The 26,251-nt window shown below is 40.8% G+C and overlaps 1 protein-coding gene across 1 annotated transcript in view; it reads right to left on the bottom strand.

Annotated features, from left to right (window-relative positions):
* The window catches only part of TTN (titin), a 277,391-nt gene that overhangs the window by 185,542 nt on the left and 65,598 nt on the right, over nucleotides 1-26,251 (bottom strand). The window contains exons 46-85 of the mRNA XM_060409682.1: nucleotides 21,437-24,187; nucleotides 20,379-20,657; nucleotides 18,034-18,597; nucleotides 17,212-17,493; nucleotides 16,834-17,112; nucleotides 15,979-16,257; nucleotides 15,609-15,887; nucleotides 15,204-15,491; nucleotides 14,813-15,091; nucleotides 14,446-14,727; nucleotides 14,073-14,351; nucleotides 13,685-13,963; nucleotides 13,304-13,582; nucleotides 12,892-13,179; nucleotides 12,491-12,769; nucleotides 12,075-12,356; nucleotides 11,697-11,975; nucleotides 11,300-11,578; nucleotides 10,913-11,191; nucleotides 10,524-10,811; nucleotides 10,000-10,278; nucleotides 9,501-9,782; nucleotides 8,182-8,460; nucleotides 7,779-8,060; nucleotides 6,754-7,032; nucleotides 6,354-6,641; nucleotides 5,924-6,202; nucleotides 5,552-5,830; nucleotides 5,174-5,452; nucleotides 4,769-5,056; nucleotides 4,359-4,646; nucleotides 3,534-3,815; nucleotides 2,996-3,274; nucleotides 2,595-2,876; nucleotides 2,164-2,442; nucleotides 1,778-2,065; nucleotides 1,309-1,587; nucleotides 936-1,214; nucleotides 559-837; nucleotides 133-420 (exon numbers count right to left, since the gene is read on the bottom strand). Coding sequence (XP_060265665.1) covers nucleotides 133-420; nucleotides 559-837; nucleotides 936-1,214; nucleotides 1,309-1,587; nucleotides 1,778-2,065; nucleotides 2,164-2,442; nucleotides 2,595-2,876; nucleotides 2,996-3,274; nucleotides 3,534-3,815; nucleotides 4,359-4,646; nucleotides 4,769-5,056; nucleotides 5,174-5,452; nucleotides 5,552-5,830; nucleotides 5,924-6,202; nucleotides 6,354-6,641; nucleotides 6,754-7,032; nucleotides 7,779-8,060; nucleotides 8,182-8,460; nucleotides 9,501-9,782; nucleotides 10,000-10,278; nucleotides 10,524-10,811; nucleotides 10,913-11,191; nucleotides 11,300-11,578; nucleotides 11,697-11,975; nucleotides 12,075-12,356; nucleotides 12,491-12,769; nucleotides 12,892-13,179; nucleotides 13,304-13,582; nucleotides 13,685-13,963; nucleotides 14,073-14,351; nucleotides 14,446-14,727; nucleotides 14,813-15,091; nucleotides 15,204-15,491; nucleotides 15,609-15,887; nucleotides 15,979-16,257; nucleotides 16,834-17,112; nucleotides 17,212-17,493; nucleotides 18,034-18,597; nucleotides 20,379-20,657; nucleotides 21,437-24,187 — 14,010 coding nt within the window. The remainder of the gene's footprint in view (nucleotides 1-132; nucleotides 421-558; nucleotides 838-935; nucleotides 1,215-1,308; nucleotides 1,588-1,777; nucleotides 2,066-2,163; nucleotides 2,443-2,594; nucleotides 2,877-2,995; nucleotides 3,275-3,533; nucleotides 3,816-4,358; nucleotides 4,647-4,768; nucleotides 5,057-5,173; nucleotides 5,453-5,551; nucleotides 5,831-5,923; nucleotides 6,203-6,353; nucleotides 6,642-6,753; nucleotides 7,033-7,778; nucleotides 8,061-8,181; nucleotides 8,461-9,500; nucleotides 9,783-9,999; nucleotides 10,279-10,523; nucleotides 10,812-10,912; nucleotides 11,192-11,299; nucleotides 11,579-11,696; nucleotides 11,976-12,074; nucleotides 12,357-12,490; nucleotides 12,770-12,891; nucleotides 13,180-13,303; nucleotides 13,583-13,684; nucleotides 13,964-14,072; nucleotides 14,352-14,445; nucleotides 14,728-14,812; nucleotides 15,092-15,203; nucleotides 15,492-15,608; nucleotides 15,888-15,978; nucleotides 16,258-16,833; nucleotides 17,113-17,211; nucleotides 17,494-18,033; nucleotides 18,598-20,378; nucleotides 20,658-21,436; nucleotides 24,188-26,251) is intronic.

Raw genomic sequence — 26,251 nt, 5'->3', positions numbered from 1 at the left:
ATGAAGAGCAACACGGTGACTTCAGTTTTCATGCTCTCAGACGTGGAGCAGACACTAAGTTGCACCAGTCCTTGCTGGTTGGGTGCAGTGAAACTGCTTTATAATGAAGAGGTCATGTGATGCGTTACTCACCTAAGAGGATGAGCTTCGCACTGGATGAGGCAGTCCCAAGGGGATTCGAAGCCGAGCAATTGTACTGACCAACGTGACTCTGGTCAGTTTGCAAAATCTGAAGAGTTGCTACATTGTGAACAAAAGATGTTTGCAGATTAGCATCATCTTTCAAAAGTACCCCGTCCTTGTACCAAGACACTTGGAGAGGTTCCGAGCCATTGATGCGGCATTCAAATGCAACTGGGAAGCCAAGAGTCTCCTGAACATCCTTCAGTTTTCTTGCAAAGGAAGGTGGAAGTTTGCGCTCTGTAAAGAAGTTATAGACAATCCTTATTTACAAGAGAGAAAACGACCATGGCGTATTTCAACCCATTAACATTGTGAGGTTTTTAAGAAAATGGATCTGTAACACACAGTGAGGCTTGTAGAGAAAACCATCATCACCTTTGATAACAAGCACGGACGAAGAAGCCACTGCTCCCACAATGTTTTCTGCCTTGCAGGTATATTCTCCCACGTCACTGTGATCCACTTTGTTGATCACCAAGGAGGCAACGTTATTTTTGAATTGCATTTTATATGCAGGAGCTGATCGTAGCTTTGTGTGTTCTTTATACCAAGAAATTCTGATTTCTGGGGTTCCATCCACTTTACACTGTAGAGTTATAGGTTCTCCGATGACTGCTTCCACGTGTTCCAGAGGCTCAATGAAATAAGGCGGTTCTGAGGTAGAAAGGATGATAATCAGTCACTCTAACTAAAAGAGGATGTTTGGAAAGAAAGAAAAAGAGAGCAATAAGAGGAGGTAACTGTCAACACACCTAAGACAGACACCACAGCATCACAAATATCTTGACCGGCCTCATTTTCTATTAGGCAACTGTATTGTGCATAATCCTCTATTGTGCTCTCGAGGATTTCCAGGATGGTAGATTTTTCTGTCATGGTGATACTACAATTCTGAGACTGTGTAAGGGCAAACTCATTCTTCATCCAGCTCACCGAGATGGGAGGTGTACCCGTAAACGTGGCCTCAAGAACGATGGGATTTCCTGTCTCGACACTGAAATCGGCCAATCTTTTCACAAAGGTGGCCGGTTCTATGAGGAGAAAACACAGAGGCAGCGTTGACATCTTCAAGTAAAGAATCAGAAAAAATGTTAAAGATACGTGCTTTAGGAGGAAAGAGCAAACCTTTCACAAAAAGATGCGCGGTACAGGAAGCACTGCCAGCATCGTTAGTCACGAGGCAGGAGTAATCCCCACTTTGCAAGGGCTCCACCTCAAATAACTCCAGTTCCGTGACAAAGTCTTCCAGAGAGATGCTGCACGACTCCCCGGACACCAGCTCCCTGCTGCCTTTAAACCATTTGACCTTGAAAGGCGGGGTGCCTCTGATGACACTGGTGAATGTGAGGCTCGTTCCAGGGAGCACTTCCACAGAGTCAGGGGTTTGTTCAAAAGAAGGTGGTTCTAGAGACCCCAGAGGAGGGGAAAGATCGAGAGAAAAAAGGAATCCAAGTAAGCAGTGCTTTTCGCTACCTGAAGAAAAAGGAACTAAGACTACGCACAAAGACAAAATACAGAAATCCCCCACAAGGCAGGCACTAAGCCACGTGGTGGGGGTGCTGGAGAAGCAGCGGTCTGGACCCTGAACACTGACCTTGGATAGTCAGGACCGCCGAGCATTCATCTGACCCAGCCACGTTGGCGGCCACACACGTGTATGTGCCTGTGTCAGAGGGCTCCAAGAAGCTCAGATTCAAAGTGCAAACGTTTTCCGAAAAGCTGGACTGGCATTTAGGCCCACTGACGATCTCATTGCCATCCTGAAACCAGCCCACGGAGATGGGGGCGGAGCCGGAGACTCTGCACTCCAAAACCACTGAAGCTCCGATGATGGCGTTGATGTCCTTCAGCTTGCGGATGAAGGAAGGAGCCACAACCCGATCTATGTGGATGGAGGAGCGGAGTTTCCCATTGAAAGAGAAGCTTTATTTTTTTGCCCCAGGGAAAATGATATATTCACGAAAACCTCATACTACTCACCAGAAACGTGGACAGAAACAGTGCAGTTACTTTTACCAACACTGTTCTTCACTTCAAAGCTGTATAACCCCTTGTCACTCATTTCTGCACAAGGGATTTTAAGGGAAGCCACTTTGTTGACGAATGTGATGTGATGTTTGCTGTCTGCAGCTATTTCTCTCCCATCTTTGAACCACTTGGTGGAAAGTTCTGGTGTTCCAGTCACTACACATTCTAATGCGAAAGGATTTCCAGTAGTGACAGTCATGGGTTCTGGTTTCTCAATGATTCTGGCTGGTTCTAAAAGAAGAAGTATTTTGCATTGAACACAAAGTCATCTTTCAAACCAAGAGTATACTCAGTATATTACTGGGTAAGAATAATATTTGCAGGCGATGTCATAGGTCAATCAAATGGACATTTTCCCCCTCAGTCTGCACTCTGTTACTAACCTAGGACAGTCAAGATTGCTGAGCACTCTCTCATTCCGGCATCATTTTTGATTTGACACACATATTTTCCAGAGTTAGATGCCTCTGGGCTCCCAAGTTGGAGGGTTGCAACATTATCAACAAATGAAATCCTAGTGTTTTCACTCTCTCTGATGACTTCACCTTTATCTTTCAACCAGATGACAGAAATGGGCTGGAAGCCTTCTACTACAGCCTGCAGCTCAACAGCATGCCCAACAAGGGTTGAGGTGTCACTGAGCTTTTTCACAAATCGTGGGGGTTCTAATGAAAGAAATTTGAGGTTAGAGAAGAAAGATGAGAATCACAGCCAAATACATTACTGGTCAAGCAAGAAAGGATGAAAGCAAGAGGCATATGTTTTTGGGCCCATGGATACAAACCTTTGAACTTGACAGTGCAAACACATGTGTCACTTCCCACCTCGTTAGTAGCTTTGCAGTGATATTCTCCTACATCGGCGGCTTCCAGGTTAAGGATATGAAGACTTGCATCAAAATTTTTTGAGGTGATTTTAAACTTCTTGCTGCTTCGAACTTGCTTTCGATCTTTAACCCACACCACTTCAAATGGGGGAGTTCCCGAAATTTCACATTGGAAGACAACATCAGAACCTTTAAGGGCTCCTATTGGAGAAGGCTTCTGGGTGAAAACAGGAGGTGCTACCAGAAGAAAAGAAGATAAACAATGAGAGCCGTTGCCTAAGACAAGGGAAAAATATGTTAGCGTCTGAATCATTCAGTGCCTGGTGTGACCGTATGACAGTACACGAACATAAGAAAGGACAAGTCATAAAAGCTAGTTTAAGAATTGCAAGCAAATCCCCTTCACTGGCCTTTTTGTTTTGGAGCTCAGAACACTGCTGAGAAAGAATCCAGATCAGAGGAGAAGGAAGAGAGCAAGGGACTTAGTGTATCTAACCTTTGACGGTCAGGGCTGTGCTGCAGCTGGCGTCCCCAACACCGTTATGGGCTTCACAGATGTAGTCCCCACTGTCCTCTGCGCTGGCTTCATTGATGGTGAGCACTGCCACCGAGTCCACAAAGGACATGTTGTACTTCCAGCTCTCATGAAGTTCACTGTCATTTCGGAACCATGAAACTTTGATTTCTGGAGAACCACTTATTTTGCATTCCAGGTGGATGGATTCTCCCTGCTTTGCAACTTTTGAAGCTTCTAATTTCTTAACAAACTTTGGAGGTTCTAGTAAGTCAAAGGAAGAAACATCTTATGTTTGTAGCTTAAGATTTTATAAATACCTAATTTAATCTTGTTTATTATTAAGAATATATGTACTTTCTGAGAATTTCATGATAAACTATATATGTTTTTCTTTTAAATAAGCTTTTACTATTTTTTAATAGAGAATTTACTTGACAAGTTTATCTCGTAGTCTGGATATAGAAACTAAAACATGTAAGTTAAGTATTATAGAAGTATTTGATCAAAACGATAATTCAGAATGCCATATGACAGGAAAAGAGTGAAAAAAAGAGAGGAAATGACATTTAACAAATTTCACATAAACAACACTCTGATAAGATTATACTTAGAGATACACTAATTTAAAAAACAAAATAAAAAGGAAAATAGAACTTTGATTAATATTGCCTCCAACACTGATATACAAATTCTAATATGATCTAGTTAGTTCATCCCAAACATTTAAAAAATAAAGAAACTTTTCTGAAGAAAATTATGCAACATGGGAGAGAACAAGTATTGGTCAGTGCCATGTAGAGATACCTTTTACACTGAGTTGAGCTGAGCACATGTCTTTGCCAACATCATTGGTTGCTTGGCAAGTATATTGACCAGAGTCTCCTTTGCCTACTTTAAGAATTCTCAAATGGGGAGTGTTTCCCACACAAGTAATTGTGTAGTTTCCTCCAGGACGGATCTCTTTATTATCTTTTGACCAAGTAATTCGCATTGGTTGAGCACCAGTAACGTGACATTCAAAGTCAGCACTTTCCCCAGCAATAACATCTATAGATACAGGCTTGATGTCAAAGAAGGGAGATTTCTTAGGTTCTGGAAGATGAGAAGAAAAATCAACATACTTTTTGCTGTTGTTCTTTATTGGCTATTTCTTCTTTGACAATGAATAGGAAGTCATGGTTTGCAAAGAGAAAAAGAGTAACATGGGAACAAACCTCTTGCTGTCAGTCTAGCACTGGAAGACGCTGTTCCAAGTGGATTAGAAGCTGAACAAGAGTACTGGCCAGAGTGACTCAAGTCTGTTTGCAAAATTTTTAAAGTTGCCACATTATCTACAAACGATGTCTGCAGATTTTCATCATCTCGTAAAAGTACCCCATCTCTGTACCAGCTCACTTGGATGGGTGCGGAGCCATTCAGTCGACAAGTGAGGGTAACTGGTAACCCAACAGTTTGTTCAATGTCCTTTAATTGTCTTGCAAAGGAAGGTGGGAGCTGGCGCTCTGCAGGAAGACAAGTAATACTTGAGGCATTAGTACGTGAAACAAAAGTTTCCCCATAAAGTCAAGTGTGAAGATAAGGAAGAATAAATTCCTTAATTTGTAAAATAAAATCATCACCTTGGATTCTGAAGACAGTCTTAGAAGAGGCCGTTCCAATACTGTTTTCTGCTTTACATGTGTACTCTCCACTGTCATTGATGTTCACTTTATTAAAAACAAGTGTGGCCACATTGTTTGTAAAGTAAGTCCTGTATTCAGGAGTCGGCCGTAACTTGGTATCGCCTTTGTACCAAGACACTGTAATTTCTGGGGTCCCAGCAACTTGGCATTGTAAAGAAACTGAATCTCCCACCGATGCCTCCAGAGGCTCCAGTTCCGTAACAAAATAAGGTGGTTCTAAAGAGGAAAGGTTCACGATCAGCAACTGGGATTAGAGAAAACCACACAAACCATGCCTCACATTAGACAAATGTCAATCATCTGAGAATAACACACCTAATGTAGACACCAGAGCTTCACAAACGTCCCTTCCCGCCTCGTTTTCAATCTCGCAGGAATACTGTCCTGCATCTCGTTTCGTGCTGTTCAGAATTTCCAGGATGCAGGTCTTCTCTGTTGTGACTATGCTGCATTTTTCAGAGGGTGTTATGGTGAAACCATCCTTTTTCCACGTAACGGAAATGGGGAGTGTTCCCATGTAGGTACTTTCCAAAATGATGGATTTCCCTGGTTCTACAAAGTGATCGCTCAGTTTCTTCACAAACACAGCTGGTTCTGGGGAGTGACAAAGCATAGCCGTTAAACACAGTGAAAACAAGAACGAAGATGCCACTTAAAAAGCAGGAAGCACAATGCATGGGAGCAAACCTTTCACAAAGAGACGGGTAGTGCAGGACGTTTGGCCAGCGTTGTTAGAAACCACGCAGGTGTATTCCCCACTCTGAGAGATGTCGACATTAAATAATTCCAGTTCCGCCACAGTGTCTTCAAAATAGATGTTGCACCTGTCTCCTTTCACCAGTTCCCTGGCACCTCTGAACCAGCCGACCTTAAATGGAGGGGTTCCTCTAATAACACTTGTGAAGGTGATGTTTCTGCCTGGTAGTACTTCCAAAGGTTCAGGTTCCTTCACGAAAGAGGGTGGTTCTATACAAGCAAGGAGGACAATGAAAAGATCCTGTAAGTTTCAGATTTAGTCGCAATTTTTATCAAAAAGAAGATGCCTTTTGAATGTGTCAGCAGGGATGGCCACCCAAAGAAGAACTTGCAAGAAAGGATGTGAGTGTCTTACACTGACCTTGTACAGCCAACACTGCACGGCACTCATCAGACCCAGCGACATTAGCAGCCACACATGTGTAACTGCCCATATCTGATGAGTCCAGAGAATTGAGCTGCAACGCGCAGACGTTATCTGAAAAGGTAGTTTGGTACTTCGCTCCACTGACAATCTTGGTTTTCTCATGAAACCAGGCAACAGAGATTGGTGATGATCCAGCTACTTTGCACTCCAAGATGCAAGATGTACCCAGCACTCCAATGGTATCTCTCAGTCTTCGTGTGAAAGAGGGAGGAACCATTCGGTCTGCGTGAGGAGAGGTAAGAGACTTGAGGTTTGAAAGAGTAGAAGAGACTCGAGGGAAGAAAGCTTGTGAAAGGACTTTGCTGAGCAATGGGAAGAACACGTCGCAACTAACCTGAAACATCGACCACGGCTGTGCAGCTGCTTTTTCCAACATTATTTTGAACCTGGAAAGTGTATGTGCCTGCGTCCTGTTTTTCAACAGCGAGAATCTTTAAGGAAGAGATTTTGTTGTAGAAGCTAAATTTGTGTTTTTGGCTGCTGATCAACAGCTTTCCATCCTTGTACCATTCAACTGAGAGTTCGGGAGTGCCAGCCACCTTACACTCCAGACTGCACGTTTCTCCTACAGTGACCGTCATCGAACCTGCTTTCTCGACAATGACCGCAGGTTCTGAAATAAAATGTGATAGCCATCTGTTAAAGCCTGTTAGCTTCACCTTGTCTCTACTATCAAATTCATTAACACTGTTTCTTTCAATGATATGGATATCTTCAGGCCCTCCTTCTCTAGACCTTAAAATGAGAATCCATAATTACATGCTGTCATGAAATTATGGAATTATTAAGAAATATGTTTTCGCATTATTCAACTTCTGAAATAATTCAATGTCATATATTGATTTGTACTTGACCCTCTCTAGAACAAAGCCCACATGTTCCTATGAATTGCTCAGTATTGCCGCTCTACTTTAAGGTGCTAAAGACAGCTTTTTGAAAGTTGTTATTCAAACAACTGCAAAATTAAAAACGAATATGCCCAAAGATGAAAGTGTGAGTCATTCTTATCAAACTTTGATCTTTGGAGTTTTTGTCAGCTTAAACACTAATACTTGAGAAAAAAAAAATCTCCTTGTAGCATACGTTGGACTCTCATTTTTTTCATGGTTAAACAAAAGACAGTCATGATTTTCTCTGCTAATTCATCAAGAAAACAATAAAAATGGTTAATTTTTGTTAGGATCACAGACACAGAAAAGAGTGCTTGAAAGGTTCTTTTCCATAAACCTCTGAAATAGGTGAGGATCGATATAGTTCTGAAATTAAAAAAGGGAAATTCTACCACTATCTCTTTTTAAGTCATCTCGGTGTTTGGTAACCTCCTTATATCAGAGAACTACTGCACCATATTGTACCAACCTAAAACAGTCAACGTGGCCATGTTCTCCCTCATTCCACCGTCATTCTTGATTTGGCAGATATACTTCCCAGCATTAGCTGGTTCTGCTTTTGAAAACTGCAGAGTGGCAACATTTTCCACAAATGTAATTCTGATGTTTTCACTTTCTCTAACCACTTCTTCCTTCTCTTTAAGCCACTGGACAGAAATAGGCTGGGTGCCTTCTATGGATGCTTGTAACTCAGCAGGCTCACCAGCTACAACAGTGAGGCTGTTCAGCTTGGAGACAAATCTTGGTGGTTCTAAACAGGGAAAGATGGATGGAGATTGTTGGAAAGATTGTCCAGATAATGAAAAAGAGAAGACAAATAACCATTTTGCACGTTCCTGCCATTTCTGCCATGTGCAGGAAATAAGGCTTACCTTTGAGCTTTACAATACAAATGCAAGTATCACTTCCCACTTCGTTCTGTGCTTTGCAGTGGTATTCACCAATGTCTGAAGTGTCAACATTGAGAATGTGAATACTTGCATGGAAATTTTTGGATGCAATCTTGTATTTCTTGCTACTTCGGAGTTGTCGCTTATCTTTGTACCAAACCACCTCGAATGGTGGTGTTCCCGAAAGTTCACACTCAATACTAACTTCAGCATTTTTAAGGGTTTCTACCACAGGAGGGAAGCTGCTAAAAACAGGTGGTTCTGTAAAAAACAAGAATTCCTCATGAACTAGGCTACTTAACTCCATATAATGTTTTTATTTCTTTGTTTAAAAATTGGAAGAAAGAGTCAAAATACTAACACAGGTTTGGCACTATCACTTTAGTGTTGAAGAATAATAGCTTCAGAGAAGCAATAGGGCCTTTATAGAATCACTTGGCTTCACTGGCTGAGGACCCAGACTAGACCCCAGACAACCTTACTGAGCAGCTCAACATTCTATCTACACCACTTTACTAATTTAGTAAAGATTGATGTGAAATTGTAAAACAAAACAAAAACCAAATGCACCTCTAAACCCAAGTGTAAGGATTAATATGATCTGCATGAGGTATGGGGTCCTGACTTCAGGGATGAAATTTTTATGTATGTGCTTTACTGTTGGGATACTTGGAAGTTATCACATCTGTGCTCAAAGCCTTCCACATCAACAAATGGTTTTTGCAATAATTGCCTCACAATATGACAAACTTAGGTTCTGTGACAAAAATTCTGGAAAATACTAGTACTATTTGTAACAAGGTATAGTGATCTTATTTTAAAAACTAGAAACTAGTTTTGGAGAGAGAAAAAATATATATAATTATCCTGTTGTAAATGTAAGGTTAAAACCTCTATTGCTTGAACCTTGGGATATATGTAGTAAGTAGTTTTTGTTTTAAAGAAAAGATAAAGATCATGCTGAGGATGATGATATATTTATAAGTTGACTGAAGGCAAAAGTTAATTTTAAAATGCCTTCCTTTCGTGAGTGTTTGAAACATCAACTTTGAACTGCTTGGCTAATATGTTGAGGTGATTACAATTATGGCATTGGCATAACAAGAAAGATATCTCAGAATGATTACCTATATGTAAGCAAATCTTAAGAAAAACACATAAAAACAGAAATGATACTATTTGGAAAAATGTCCTGTGATCTCAAATGGAAGCTAAAAATGACAGTAAAACCATGAAGAGCTCTGAAAGCCAGAGGAGAAGAAGGTGGGCTTCGGGTAATGAGGAAGAGAAGAGGTTTCTACCTTTTACAATAACCTTGGTACTACAGCTTGTGCTGCCAGCAGGATTCTGAGCCTCACAAATGAAGTCCCCAGTGTCCTCGGTACCAAGATTATTCATCTGTAAGATGGCCACTGAGTCGATGAAAGCCATTCTGTATTTATCGCTGGCTGGGAGTTCATGTTCATTTCTGTACCACACAACTCTGATGTCTGGGGACCCAGTTATCTTGCATTCAAGTCGTGCTGAGTCACCTGCTTTCACTATTTTGGTTGCTTCCAGTTTCTTTACAAACTTTGGTGGTTCTAGAGAGCGAAGAAAAAGGCGATTATGAGGGAACATAACAGATATAAATAACACATGTTCAATTATGTGGTACAAGAAAGAGAAAAACATGAAACATGAACAATGCCCGGCAAATAGGAGGGTATTCTCTTGACTGGGTAGATGAGTTGTAAAACATTAGAGAAAGGACCAGAGCCACAGGTCAGACAGAAACATAAGACAATCAAACTTGCACACCTGTCACAAGCAACACTGTGGTGCAAGAGTCGCTACCAACATCATTGGTAACTTGGCAAGTATATTGTCCAGTCTTGGAAGCATCCACTGAGTAGAGATTTAAGAAGCTGGTTGACCCTTCCAAGCCAATGAAACATTTAGGTCCAGAGGCAAGTTCCACATCATCCTTAAACCACTTGATTTTAAATGGTGGCGTTCCTTTTAGCACAGCTTTAAATTCCACTGTAGAGTCAGGTATGGCTTGTTGTCGCTCAGGTTTCACTAAGAAGCTTGGAGGTTCTACAGGTTTTAAGAGAAATGCATATGATTAAATGCCTTGTAGTTGGGTTATTTCAACAGTTTTAAGGACATGTAAGAAAACATTACTGAAAAGAGGTAATGACTGAATATTTCTTGAACTCAATATAGATGTATCTAAAGAAACAGAATTATGGTGATTTTTAGTTTTAAAGGACACCAGGAAAGAGTGTTAAATTTAAAAGCAACCAGAGAGAAGAGCCAGGAAGAGGTTAAGAAATTCTAACCTTTTACAGTCAAGATGCCGCTGCATGCCGCATCCCCTGCTACGTTGGATACTCGGCATGTGTAATTTGCAGTGTCTTCTAATTCCAGATTGTTAACATCCAGTGACACAGTGTTCTCATGACAGATGAGTCTGTATTTTGCACTTGTAGATATTTCTTTTCCATCCTTAAACCACTGAGCACTAATAGGAAGTGAGCCAGAAACTTTGCACTCCATGTGAATGGAAGAGCCTAGAACTTTATCCATTTTGGTCAACTTTTTGGTGAATGATGGAGGAATATTTTGATCTGTCCAATGCAAACAATAAAACACATCCATTAATTGTTGCCACTTGTTTATCAAGGACATATATACATAAGGGAGACTGATGGGGGCCAAGAGTACAAACCTAGTACTCTCAGGTAGGCATCACAGCTACTGCTTCCAAAGTCATTTTCCACCTTGAAAGTATACTCGCCGCTGTCTTGCTTCATTACTGACTGAATCCTAAAACTTGCCACGTTGTTTTCAAAACTCATCGAAAAATATCTACTAGGCACAATCTGTTTCCCATCTTTAAGCCACTTGACTTTGAGTTCTGGCGTTCCGGCCACAACACACTCCAAGGTCACTGGGTCTTTCTCAGTGACATCGACAGATTTAGCTTTCTCTATGATCTGAGCAGGTTCTGTAGTAAGAATGAAAACATGGATGAGTCGCACTCATAATTCCATGGAAGAAAGGTATTGCTTGTGAAATTGTCTCCAGAGAAGAACTCTGAGAGGGGCTTACACACCTTGTACTAAAAGGAAAGCATAGCACCTCTCAACTCCTGACTCATTCTTGGCTTGACACGTGTACCTCCCACTGTGTCCATTATCCACAGATCTGATTTGAAGTGTGGCCACGTTGTTCACAAAGGAGATGTGAACATTATCATCTTCATCCAGAATCTGATCATCCTTGAGCCAGGTGACATAAATGGGAGGAGAGCCTGCCACAGTGCTCTGAAAGGTGGCAGAACTTTTCAAAACAGTAGTGATGTTTTCTATCTTCTTTATGAACGAGGGTGGCTCTGTGATTAAAGCAGACAGTATGAGAAGAGGAGGTTTACCTAACTCCTACCCATCATCACAAGATGAAAACTTTACAGAATTTGTATTGGGCAGCCAGCTCCCTTGCATCCAACTGACCTTTCAGAGATACTCGAGCGCTGCAAGAGCAGCTGCCGCCTTCATTGGATACGATGCACTGGTAATCACCAGTGTCTGAAGGGTCACATCTGTTTATGTTGAGATTAAACACTGACACTCTGTCAGTCAAGGTATATTTTTTGCTGCTCCGAATTTCCCTGTTATTCCTCAGCCAAGTGACTTGGAATGGAGATGTTCCCATAACTTCACACTCCAGCTCCACATCACTGTCTTTGACTACCTCCACAGGTTTCAGCTCTCTGATAAAGGTGGGAGGTTCTAAAGATTCAAAAAGGAGACAGAGAACCGCTTACTCCAGGAAGACCGAAGGACCAGCCAGGAGCATAGCCAGAGTGGAAAGGGGAAGCAGTAACACACCTTTCACTTTTAACTCAACGCTGCAGCTTGCAGTCCCTGCATCGTTTTGAGCTTCACAGACGTAAGTCCCACTATTTTCCACCCTGGCCCCGGATATCTGGAAAGTGGCTAAACCATCAATGAAGGAAATGCCATGCTTCTCAACGGCTGTTATTTCGTTCCCATCCAGATACCAAGAAACTCTGATTTCAGGCGTGCCTGTTATCTGGCATTCAAATGTCGTGGATTGTCCATTCCTCAGCACTAGCACTGGGCTGGGCTTTTTAATGAATTGAGGAGGTTCTAAAGATGGGGAAAAACATGTGATGGTGAACATTTTTTATACTAAAGAGCAACGAGCAAAACTGTTTTCTCAAGCCCGCTCCCCTGAAGAAAATCTAGGCAAGCAAGACAGTGAGAAGATACAGAGACCAGACCTTTCACAAAGAGAGAGGCTTTAGTGGTTGCTGTGCCAACATCATTGCTCAGTTGGCAAATGTAGGTCCCCGAATCGGCAGCTTTGGCTGAAAAGAGCTCCAGGATGGTGGAGGTGTCATCCTTCCAGACTGAGCGAGCCGCTCCCGAGTGCAACTCTTTGTTATCTTTAAACCACTTTATAGTCATGGGTGCGGTACCACCCACAAGTGCCTTTAACTGAACCCTTGTATTGGGATTGACATCTTGAGACTGTGGCTTTTCCAGGAAGTAAGGGGGTTCTGGGGTGAAAGAAGAAGCGAAAGGGGAAAGGAAGGTTTATTTTAGAACTGATCAGTCAAGGAAAGAATTAAGAAATGAGAGAGCAGTGAGTTCTCGAGAGGCAGAGACCAAATTTGCCAACCTTTGACTGTCAGATGGCCGCTGCACTGGTTGTGCCCTGCCTTGTTGGTGGCAGAACAAGTGTAGGTGCCGCTGTCTGAACCTTCCAGCTGACTGATTTCCAAGAAGGCAGTGTTGTCATGAAAAGAGAACTTGTATTTTTCACTAGCTGTTATTTCTTGGTCATCTTTGAACCACTGGATGCTTATTGGATGCGACCCGGCCACTATACATTCTAAGTCAATGGAAGACCCTTTAATGCTGTCCATTTTCTTCAGCTTTTTGGTGAATGACGGAGGTATGATAAGATCTATGCAATGAAAAATAAATTTTAAAAAAAGTCAATCTACTGATTTATAATTTTTTTCTAAAATTGAAAGAGATGAAAGAGCATAGAAATGCCCAGTTCCTCGCCATAAAAGAGCTGTACCAACCTAAGACGTTAATGCTAGCCTTGCAGCTGCTCCTCCCGACGTCATTTTGGACTTCAAAAGTATATTCACCACTATCTCTCTTTTCGGTAGAAATAATCTTCAGTATAGAGACAGTGTCAGTGACACTGATTTTATATTTTTGGCCCAGGGTCAGTTCTTGGCCATCTTTAAACCATTTGGCTGTAATCTCCTTAGTCCCTGAAAATTTAACCTGCAAAGTGGCAGGGTCTCCTTGGGTGACATCTATAGACACAGCCTCCTCAATGATTGTTGCAGGTTCTATGGAAAACAAAGGGACAGGTGTGGGTTGTGAATGGCTCTGGTTAAAGGCTTATATCTGCATTTTTTCCCTAGAACCCACGGTGAGCTTTCTGAACCAACCTTTTACTGAGAGTACTGCGGAACACCTTTGTATTCCTGCATCGTTTTTGGCCTGGCAAACATATTTCCCATCATGCTTGACTTCAATGCCACTGAGGTACAGACTTGCCACATTGTTCTCAAAGGTCATTCTTATGTTATCGTCTTCAGTGATTTCCTCGTTGTCTTTTAGCCAAGTCACCGTGATGGGCAGGGAGCCCTTCAGTGTGGCCTGGAAGGCAGCGGTGCCTCCTCTAAGGGAGCTGGTGCTCTCGATCTTCTTTACAAAGGTTGGGGGTTCTAGTGGAAGGACGAATTCTCAATCAATACTGACTCTAGAGCAAAACCAGCTTAACAAAAAGCATCGACTCCAAAGAAAAGCCAGTCCGTCATCAGCACTGACACTAACCTCTTAAAGTCACCATGGCACTGCAGGTGCTGCTGCCCACCTCATTGGTGACCCGACAGTGGTATTCACCCGCATCCGCAGCTACGAACTTGAGGATCTGCAGGCTAACCAGCTGATCCTGAATGAAGGTTTTGTACTTCCTGCCACTTCGTAGTACGGTGTTACCTTTGAACCAAGTGATCTCAAAGGGAGGCGTGCCTGCCACCTCAGCCAGCAACATGACATCATATTCCTTCAACACTTCAATGGGCTTAAATTCCTTGGTAAAGTAAGGTGACTCTACAGTGGAAAGGAATTATTTTGAGTTAGTGGGAGTGGAGTCTGTGCCCCGGGCCATAACTTTGGTAACACAAGGGACAATGTGAACACAAACCTTTCACGATCAGAATGCTACTGCAGTGGTCGCTCCCAGCTTCATTTTGAGCCTCACACATATATTCACCGCTGTCTTCGACAGCAATATCTGTAAGTCTTAGAACCGCAGTGGACTCCACAAAAGACATTTTGTGTTTGCTGCTCTCCTTAATTTCTCTATCATTTGCAAACCACGTTATTTTAATTGGAGGGGTGCCCGTGACTTTGCAGGCTAGCTGGGTGGTGTCTCCCTTCTTTAACAGCTGGGATAGCTCTAACCTTTCAACAAATGTGGCAGGTTCTGTGGAAGGAAGTCATTCAGAGACGTGAGAAAGAGGCAAGGACTAACAAGGGGAGCTCAAAGATGTCAAGGAAATTCTGCAAACCTTTCACAAATAAGTTTGCACTGCACTCCACAGCTCCAGCCACGTTGCTGACTTTACAGGTATATGTGCCTGAATCGGCGGTTTTTACTGCATATAGTTCCAGGGAACTTTCTAAAGCTTCTTTGTTGATATAGCAGCTTCCACCAGAAACCAGCTCTTTGTCACCCTTAAACCATCTGATTGTGAAAGGGGTAGACCCTTGGAAGGTGCTCTTCAGGCACACAGCCGAGCCAGGCAGGACATCCTTTGATGCCGGTTTAGTTACAAAACTGGGTGGTTCTAAAGGAGTATAAAGAAAGAATTTCAAAGAGTTAAGAGGTGCCATTGAAAGGAAGATACCTTAATTTGAACATCATTTACATAAGAGTGAAAGGCACAGTCTCCAGCCAACCTTGCACAATCAGGGCTCCGCTGCAATCTTTGCTTCCCACGGAATTCGTGGCTCGACAGGTGAAATTCCCGGCATCACTCATGTCTACTCTGCTTATTTCCAAAGAGGCTGTGCCTTCCACAAAGGCTATTCTGTATCTGTCAGAGGAGGCTATTTCTTTACCATCCTTAAACCAGGACACCCTCATGGGGAGGGAGCCAGCAATTTTGCAGTCCAGCCTGCAGGTGCCACTAACCACACTGTCCACGTTTCGAAGGGGTTTGGTGAAGAATGGAGCAATGTCTCGATCTGTTCACGGCACAAGAAGAGAAGAAAGAACAATGTGGAAAAGGGCACAGTGATTTTAGTGTCGGTTGTCAGTTGGCTTTCAGGAATATGGGAGTACAGGTTTCTACGGATACTAACCTAAGACAGTGAAGGTTGTCTCACAGGAGCTGCTGCCCACTTCATTGGAAATCTCAAACGTGTACTGGCCACTATCGTGCAGTTCAGCTGAATAAAATTTGAGTTGGGCAACATTGTTTTTGAAACTTATCCTATACTTTTTACTGGCAACCAACGGTCTCCCGTCTTTGTACCATTTTGGCTTGAGTTCTGGGGTGCCTGTGACTGTGTACTCCAGCGTGGCTGGGTCTCCCGCAGTCACTTGGATCAGTTCTGCTCTCTCAATGATTTTAGCGGGTTCTACAATGGTATTAAATAGTTAGAATTCTGCAGTGTTGATTAAGGTTTCATTTTTAAAGGAAATATCAATTCAAAATGTTTCTCCACGAACCTTTAACTATTAATTCCCCAACAGACGTTTGGCTTCCGGCTTCATTTTCAGCCAGGCATGTGTATTTATCACCAAAACTAATCTGCACATCAGGGATTATCAAGACTGCCACACCATTGACAAAGCTCATTTTGATCTTTCCATCTTCTTTAATGATCTCCTGTCCTTTCAACCATGTGACAGAAATGGGTTCTGACCCTCTCACGGCAGCTTGTAAGGTAACCGTCTGTCCTGCCAGTGCAGTAAAATCATCTACTTTCTTTACAAAGGTTGGTGGTTCTAGTTAAAGAAAGACAGCACATAAAATTGATCATTTCCAAACAGTTTGACACCATGTGCATTCAAGAATTTTATCTCGATTACATTTATCTAGTCCATAGTGTTGGTTGATTAGAAAAAGAAATCCAGTTTAAGAGGTATTACAATTCCATGCAAGAAGAAGATGCAAAGATACACGGCTATCAGCTGACAAAATCGCTTATTGCATCATTCACTTTTGTAGACCCGGGTTCAATTCCTGGGTCTGAAAGATCCCCTGGAGAAGGAAATGGCAACCCGCTCCAGTATTCTTGCCTGGAAAATCCCCTGGACAGAGGAGCCTCGTGGGCGACAGTCCGTGGGGTCGCAAGAGTCGGATACAACTTAGCAACTAAACCACCACCACCACGAGAGACTCAATATTTACACTGGCCTCAAGATAAAGACTGCATTGTCCCCAGGGTCCTAAGTCAAACCGAAGGCAAAACGTATTTTCAAAAATTAGGAGAAGAGGAGAGTGTACCCATTTTACTTCCTTGAGCTAAGAAAGCTATTTTGACAGTTTATTAAAGAGATATCAAATTTTCAAGCACTAACCTTTTAGTAAGTGGGTTGCAACACAGCCACACTTCCCAACTTCATTAGCAACCACACACTCATAGTCACCAACGTCCGCACTATTAAAAGAAAAGATCTCCAGGGACACAGTGGACTTCTGAGAAAACAACCTGTACTTTTTACTACTTCGAATTTGCTTCTTATCCTTGAACCAGCTAATTTCAAATGGTCCAGTGCCTGCAATTTCACACTGAAGGAGGGCATTTGTTCCTCTCACTATGTCTGCAGGCTCAAGAGTTTTGATGAAAGAAGGAGGTTCTACAAAAGCATGAAAGTATTGTATAAGTTATGTGTTACAAACAGTTAAAAAGAAAATCTTTTCTCAAAAACCAATGGACTAGGACCAAGGCAACAAACCTTTGATAACTATTTCAGCACTGCAACTGTCACCGCCAACGTCATTCACTGCTTCACACGAGTAAGTCCCGCTGTCTTCCACTTTTACATCCGTAATATCAAGGACAGCCTCAGAGTTGACAAAAGACATTCTGATTGTGTTACTCTCAGTAAGTTCTTTGTTATTTTTAAACCAAGTAACCTGGATCACAGGTGAGCCTTTCAGCTTGCAGTGGAGGCGTGCTGATTCACCTGGGAGCATTAAGTAAGAAGGATCCACCTTCTTCACAAAGGATGGTGGCTCTATATGAAGTTAACAAAAGAGAAAAGGAAAAGATATCTGAAGCATAAAGCACACACAAAGTAGACATCACACAATAAAAAGACACACACACACACACACACAAAATGTCTTCATGAAATTCCTGAACAGGTTGTGGTGTACTTAATAGCTTTCCACATTTCTATGGTTCCAAAATGTTTTCCCAGAGTTTTGATTTAAAAAATAAACAAACAAAAACAAAACTAAACAAATTCTACTTAGACAAAGAGAAATTTTATGAAAGAAGAGATTTAAGGATTGTCTAGACACTCAAAGTTCTTAGAAGTAGTTTTAAGCAAGCTATGTTAATGGCAGACAGCTTGAAACAAACAAGAGTAAGTGAATTCTGGAAAAGACTAAAAAAATAAAATCAAAAAATTTCAGGATTTTCCCAAACCAAAACAATTGCTGAGATGAAATCATTTTCATCATAAAATGCGCCGACTGCAGTGTGTCAACAATTTGTCTACTGAGGCATCCCTGCAGAGAAGGGAGTGAAACATTGTTCACACACTTCTTACCTCTGATAGTTACTGTCGCTGAAGTGGAGCTGCTTCCAGCCTCATTGGAAGCTGTACAAACATAGGTTCCTGAATCTTTGAGTTTGGCCAGAGGGATCTCAAGTGATGCTATTTTATCTTCAAAATAGATCTTATAATCTTTCCCAGGGGGGAGCTTCTGCCCATTTTTGCTCCACGTAATTGTGACTTTTCTGTCTTCATCTACTTGGCCCTCAAGGTGGATCTTCTTATTGATAGCTGATTGTACAGGCTCCAGTTCTTTAATGAAATGTGGTTTGTCAATTATGTCCAACTCAGCTTGGCAGGTGTCGGCTCCAAACTTGTTAGAAGCCTTACAGGAGTAAACTCCTCTATCGTGAACTGTAAGATTTGAGAGCTCTAAAATGTGTTTGTTGTCTACATCTGAAATCTTGCAGGTAGGGGAAGGTGAGAGGGCCATGCCATCTTTCTGCCAAATGGTTTCAATCACGGGAGTGCCTGTCACTGTGCAGAGAAACTTGGCTGCCTTACCCACAAAAGTCGTTATGGACTTAGGTCTGGAGAAGAAGGTTGGTGGATACGCCTCTGTAAGAGAAATGTTTTCAGTGTTATATTTTGTCCCCACAAAGCTACTGCTGTAATTACATATTCCAAGAAAGAGAAGATATGAGTTATAGCTTTAGATAGACATGAGACATTATTTAAAGTAGGGTAATGTATTAAGAAGATGAAAAGATGCATCAAAGGAAAGGGACGAGAATGTTTTTTTATAGCAGAGCAAGACAGCACTTTAAACTTTAAATATAAGAAGATTTGTTCTTCTTTTATTTCACAACATTAACTTACAATTGCTAAAGACCTGTCCATTTTATTAGCTGATTAATTGTTTGAACTATCTGATAAGCAATTCAACTGGTACTTTAATTCTGCAAATCAGAAGACTGTATAAGGAATATAAAGAAAATGTTCTTGACTTTTCTGAAGAGCAGGGATATTAAATGAGTAATAGAAAAAGTCTGAATAGTTTTGTAAAGTCTAACCCTCATGTTTCAACTATAAATGCATCTGCTAAACCATTTCAAACTTGTAAAAATATATGTGGCAGTAATTTTCTATGTCCATTCTGCATTTGGAAGAAAGCCTTTAGGAATCTCTCTTTTTGGTTAAAAAAAAATACTCCTCTTTCTTCTTTCCTCTGTGACTTGAAGCTCAAGTGTTAGCTCCATTACTGAACAGGCCTATTTTGGAAAAAGAAATTTCCCAAAGTGTCATTAAGAATAATGCCATGCACTTGGTGGCATAGGTATTCTCTGATCGCAAAGCAAAAGCCACTGAATGGGTCACTGTGGGCCTGGGGTGTGGAGTTTCCGACATGGAAGAGTTGTGGATGAGAGGAAGCTATGGGTAACCCCGTCTTTTCCAAGTCAATGACAGGTGCTGCATCTGTCTTTCCCCTCCATGCTCTCATTGGAAGAGAAGATCAAGGTAATATGGCAATCAACTAAACTTCAGAAAGAAAAAGAAGAGCAAAGGACAGGCCCACCCGGGCGTTTAGTGCATGGCTTCTGTCAACAGCGCAAGTCATGGCTACCCCTGATCCCAAACCATAATTCATAAGCTCATTGTCACATTTTCCCATGGTAGAGAGAAAGCAAGAGAGACACAGAGGCAAGGAAGGGAGAGAAAGGAAAGCGCTACTAATCTTTTTTGCTAATAAGGGAATTCAGACACTTGAGTGTAACCTACTTGACAGTCATTCTGCATGTTATTAGGAAACTAAGAACAGAATATTTGTGTAGTTATTCTTATTTTTGAATTAGTAATAAAGCCTAGGGTGAGAATCCTAGCTTGGAGTCGTATAATACCTCCCTGTCTCTTACTAGGACTTACTAGGATTTGTTTAACTTTAGTCTTATGCTCTGCCCTTTTTTTCCCCTGTTCTGCTTTTTCCTGTTCTTAATTGGTTAAATGATTCCAAGTTATGAAATATATTGGGACATCATTTATTTTTTAGCAGCACCAAAGTGTCCTGAAAATTTTTTCTACTAAGGGACAAGCCAGACTATTTAAAGAAAAGAAAGAGAACAAAACAAAAACCCAAACCAAACTATCAGGAGTCACTGCTTGTATGATTCCTCGACATCCTCTTGAAATAAAAAGCTATTTTTTTTTCTTTAACTGTTGTCAGAAATAGGACTGTAAACAAGAATTTCTCATCTCTCATAGGCTCTGCAGGAGCCACTGTGTTACCACATTGGATGTTGGTCTCTCCAGTTGGTAGAACACACACTTCCTGCACCTATAAGAAAGTAAAATAGGCAATACTATGAAATGGAACGACATCTGTGTCAGCGTATGGCATTTACCTGTCACAGTCAGTGTGGCTGTGCAGCTGACACTGCCATACTCGTTGGAAGCTTTGCAGGTGTACTCGCCACAGTCAACAACCTGGGTTCTCAGGATTTCCAGGGTGGTGACATAATTTGCAGACCGAATAGAACACTTGTCACTTTCATAGATTTCTCGTCCAGCTTTGAACCACTGGAAGCGGACATTGGGGGCGCTGTGGATCTCACAGGTAAATTTGGCGAGGTGGCCCAGGGCTACTTCCAGGGGCTCAATTCTCCTCCTGATCACTGGAGCAGCTGCAAAGGGAAGCAGAGGCTGTTAGCAAACCTCCTTACTAGGCACCTCACATTTTTCTTTTCCTTCTAACTTTTGTTGCTGTTAATGGAGTAGAACAGTTGAAACTGGTGAGATGGATTGCAGCAGTTTAAGACAAGTGACTGGAAAATGAGAAAGATCATTGAAGGCAAAAGAAGACAATGAGCAGCTTTCAACATATTCACGTGTTATTTTCCAGTGAATTGTGAAAAATGTGATGCTTTATAAAATAGAAAAAAAATGTGATGCTTTGGCTTACATGCATAGCAACATGATACATTTGTTTAATATACCATGCCGACTAGGAAAACTCAGAATAACGTGAAAGAAACATGATCTACTAAATAAAGTGATGTAGTGGAACAATAGCAAAAAAAAAAAAAGACATCAAAGTGAGAAACACAGACAATTAATCATGGTTATTTTGAATTTAAGAATGAGCCTGATGATTTCAGGGTAACTAGGTGTTCACTGACAGCTTTTGATTATATATCATTAAACTTAAAACATCAGTTTTATGAAATATATGAAAATACATTTATTTTTTTAAAATAAATAGCAGTATAACTATAACGTACCACTCAGTAAGGCAGTAAGGGAAAAGGAGAAGAGTTAATAACCATGATTATGTCTGTGATTTCATTTTTACTCTAAATAAATTCTGGCAACGGCAGGTAAGTGAAAATTCAGTGATGAAACCTAAATCACTACAACCCAGTGAATGTTAGAGCTTGATCCACTGAATCCTTAAAAATCCAACCTCTTTTGACTACAGTGAGTTTTGCTGAAGTTGTTGCTTTTCCACGGTCATTCAAGGCCTCGCACGTATATTCCCCTTGATGCTCTTCTCTATCTACCTTGTCGATTACCAGCGTATATGTATTTTGATCCTGTAAACACTTGAACTTTTCATCTGAAGGGACCCGTTTACTCTCAAAATACCAATTCACCTCTTTGGCGTTTGTTATGGATGACGTGAGGCTTATGATGTCACCTTCCTCGGCAGTTGTGTCCACCAAGGGCGTCTGTACAACAGGAGCATCCTCTCCGAGCTTCCTGTCTTCCTCATCCTCAGCTTCCTGTATCTCTACTGTACCAACCTCCTCAGTACCACCTTCAGAGACTTTCTCTTTTTCCTCTGATGGTTTTGGTATCTCATCCTGTTTTTCATCATAAACAGCAGCAGAAGCAGTTGTGGTACCCACAGCTTTGACCTGACTCTCCACCTTAAAATAACTGACCTCTTCCTTCGCGATAAGATACTTAGATTCAACTTCTGGTTCAGTGATTGCTTCAAGCTTCTGTGAACTGGAAAAAGAAACATCTTCCTGCAAGACTACTGTGGCTCCTTTCTCAATTCCAGGCTCCTCAGCTGTTAAAATGTTCATTTCCTCACATATAGAGCACAACGCCTCCTTCAGTTCAGTTTTCAAGTCAGCCATTTGAGGATCAATACCTTTAATAGTGAGGGTTAATTCTTCTGTCAGAGATTTCACTGAGGTAATCAGATAGGTGCACATAATGCAGTTGGGCTCTTGGGTAAAATCTACGGCCTTGACCTCCACCTGTTCAATGTTTCTTAACCATTCAGAGAAAAGACTCAGTTGCTCGCTGGCCACTGCTGCTTGCAAAGCACTGCGGATCTGAGTTTTCAGGTTTAATCGCTGCTCTTCTGGAATACCAGAAAGCAAACTTTCCTTAAAAAGAAAATCACTTCCCTGCACCTCCTGCACACCATTTACTGCCATAGGCTCCTTTTTATACTCCGTGGTTTGGTTCAGGGGCAATGCCAAGGTGTCAGAATGCTCTTCCTTGAGCAGTATCTGCTTTTCTTCACATGCTAATGGAAACCTTAAGGACTGGCCTTCCTCAATCCTGTCTGCAAAATCTTGCCCTGCACTATCCAGTTGATCCACACTTTCCATCAAAATTTCACTTTCTGTGCACGTGTGTTCTGAAGGGACCCGGGAGACTGTGACGTCAGGACCCTGGAAACTTTGTGCATGTCCCTCAGCTAAGCTCTGATTCAGGAAGACAGCATTTCGTGACTCTTGCTTTTGAGAAGTCTCTCTTTGCCTTCTTTCCACTGCAGACACTGTCTTCTCTTTTGATAAAAGTACTTCCTCAGCCACAGAGGTTGGATATGAATGGGCTGGTATTTCTTTTATTGATGGCTGTGGATAACTCTCTTCAGGTTCAGCTAATAAAGTTTGCAGAGACTCAACTGTTGACGAACTAATTTCCTCTATGGACATGGCACTTGGGAAGATTTTTTCCATATCTGATAGAACTACCTGTGACTCAGGCTCTTGACACATCACAGTATCTTCTCTGGGGAGGGTGTCCTGGGACTGGGTAATCTGCAGCTGTAAATTGGGAGGTAGTTCCTTGATAGGCTGGACATGAATAGTGCCACTGATGGAAAGTTCTCTGGTGCTTTCAGGAGTGGGCATATGGTGTTCCAACATGACTGTGGATTGCAGTTGCTCAGCTTTTAAAGTAACTTGACTGCTTAGTTCATTGGTTTTAACCACGTGCTCATACGAAAACTGTTGTTTTTCTTCTGCAATTAAAGAAGCTTTCAAAATGGCATCTTTTACGAAAGTTACAACTTCCTGCTCTGAGTCGACCGTCTCAAGTGCAGGGTCCTTCAACGATGTGTGTGGAAAACCTTCCGGAGCCTCTGGTGCGGGCGCTGCTTTGCAGGCGGCATCAGTTGTGTCTGATTCTTCCGGAAGCACAAACAGCTCTGCTGCACAGGCGGACTCACCCCACACATTCTCTGCTTTACAGACATAGAGACCACCATCTTCTTTCTGAGGATCGTTGACGATGAATGTCCCGGAACCATCAGGATTGTGAATGATAGTGTAATAAACATTGGTACAAAGTTGCTTGTTTTCTTTGAACCATAGAACAGTGGGTGCAGGCTCTCCGAGTACCATGTATTCAAAGATGGCAGGGAGGCCCGGCACACAGTGCACTGGTTTTAACTCCTTAAGGAAGGAAGGAGGACAAGGACCTTGGAGCTTTTCCAGAGACTTCTCCTCTGCCGACTCTGGTTCTTCATGGCCCTCGGCTTCAGAATTTATTTTCAGATACGCGCTACACATTGCCTGCCCATATTCATTACTGGCAATACATGTATATTCTCCCTCATCCTCCAGTTTGGTGAACAGAATGATTAAGCTGTGATCATTACCGTCAAACAGAAATTTGTAATCAGCGGAAGGGGTTAACATTGCTCCATTAAAGAACCACTGTATCTGGGGTGTGGGAATGCCAATGACAGAAACAAACAGCTTTGCCACATCCCCTATGCTTATTTCAGCATTTGACATTTCTTTGATGAAAACTGGGGCACTGCCCTCCTTTTTGGAATCAAATTTAGGTGAATAAACTGAAGGTTCAGACAAAGGTTCGAGTGTTTCATTTCTATTAGATAACTGAAGGTCACAGCTAGAGGTTTGAGGTCCTTCTTCTTCAGCAGACAGAAGAGAAATAGAAAACTCTGTATGGGAAAAAATGATTATTATTTTACTATCAATTTTACTTGAATAAATGAAGAAGTCAAAGAATTACACACCAATTGACAGTCTTCTTCTGCTTTATTCCTGAAATTGTTAATTATCATGAGATTAATTTATCAAAAAGCACATTTCTAAAATTTTAACCTTAGCTTATCATATCACATGATTATAAATACTGTACTGATGCAACTTTCAATCCATTTCATTTGTGTTAGAGTTTATAAATTTTAAAGATGTTCTTATGAGTTTTTCTTTGTGATAGTCTCAGTTCTAAAGTTTGCAAAACTGCTGGCTAAATATTTATAATAAAAGAATTCTGGATCCAAATATTTTTCTTTAACTAAAATTTCTTTACCTAAAAATTCCAATAAATATTAAGTAACTAATATCATTTAATATTACTTAAATATTAAATAAAAAAATTAAGGACTATTTAAATAAATGGCTAAAAAGATCCATAATTATTTCTTACATTTAGAATTTTCTTGAGTTTAAGAATGATCTTCATTGTCAAATTAAGGCTGTTTATTTCCAAAATAAAACATCTAGTTTTAGTTACTGCTTATAAACTGAGGCCATTATTAAAAATAAGTGGCTACAGAAAATGGTTGATCTGAATTTCTAAGAGAAACACTGTTTTCAGTTACTAGAAATGCAGGGCTTCTTTTGCCTGTGTAAATTGCCACATCACTTCAGCAAAGCTTTTATAATGAGGCTTATGCCAAGAAAATGGGAGAATCAGAAATGAGAGAAAACTCCAGCATTAAAAATTTGATTATATTTTATTGCACGAGAAATACCTATACAGTCTTATTGAACAGAAAAATAAGCAATGAATAACAGATATTCTTTAAAGGTTCATCAACAGAATGAAAGAAATGTAATTTGATAACAAGAGATTAGCTTTTCATTGAATTTGTTTGGTATGTAGAACAACTCTGTTAATAACAGTTTTATTACTTTACCTAAAAGTAGTTTGACTATTGTATTAGTTCACTCCACTTGCATTACAGGGAACAGTCTTATGTCTTAACACAAATGTATAAGCAGTAGAGCAAGACTCCAGTGTCTGTTGGCTATAAATATATTGATAAAACTTATCTCTAAATACTCAATTATTTATCACTTCAATTAGTAAGTTGTAAAAACATTGATTAATTTCACATTCTAATGACCACTTAACTTCACATTTAATCTATAATGTTATCACTCATGTCAGCTTTCCCTTCATTTATACTCCCAAAATATCCGTAAAGGGAATGAATGTCAATAGAGTGAAAATACCCTTACTCACTAACATGTTGAAATATTTTTAGTGTTTTCGCTTTCTTCTAAACGTGGTATAGTAACCATAAAAAGATACTAAATGAAATTCAAGAGTGCTGCAACATGAAAGGCGTAGTTAAAAATACATGCAATAGTTACAGCTAATAATTATGTCTAGATTCTACTATGCATAGTACAATGAATTTTATATCTAGCATAAGAGAAATTAATATCTCAGGCTTTTAAGTTATATGCCATTGAGCTGGAAAATAAAAAATTCCATTTAATTATCTGTGACAATAAGTAAGCCAAGTGTGGGCAAGGCTTATTTTTCTTTATTCAGTCATTTCTATTTTGAATATTCTCAAGTTCAATGCTCCGGAGACTAACAGAATTCTAATGAGCAAAACCAAATAAAGCCCACCCTTTTATAAGCATAAAAGTATAGTTTTCAGCTCTTTCTGCAATCCAAAAAGGCAATAAAACTTTTCTTCTTCTTTTTTAAGAACAAGTTTGAATTATTGTGATGCTGTATAATGTTCGGGTAAAGTGTGCTTGTTTGTCATAACTTGAATTTGTAACTTATTTAAACATCCACTGTGTGATTAAGACTAGAATAAATCCCCAAGTCTCTAAACTGTAGAATTACTTTTATTTCAGGGATTTATGACAATATTACATCATGTCTATAATCACAACCACAGATATTGTGTGCTCGTTGGTTGAAACAGAACTGATAGTTCCACAACAGTGTATCTATATTGATAAGTTATGGGTGA

This window comes from Ovis aries, chromosome 2, assembly GCF_016772045.2.
Source record: "Ovis aries strain OAR_USU_Benz2616 breed Rambouillet chromosome 2, ARS-UI_Ramb_v3.0, whole genome shotgun sequence".
Lineage (NCBI taxonomy): Eukaryota > Metazoa > Chordata > Mammalia > Artiodactyla > Bovidae > Ovis > Ovis aries.
Note: the sequence above shows the minus strand (reverse complement) of the source record. Positions and strands in the feature narration are given on the sequence as shown.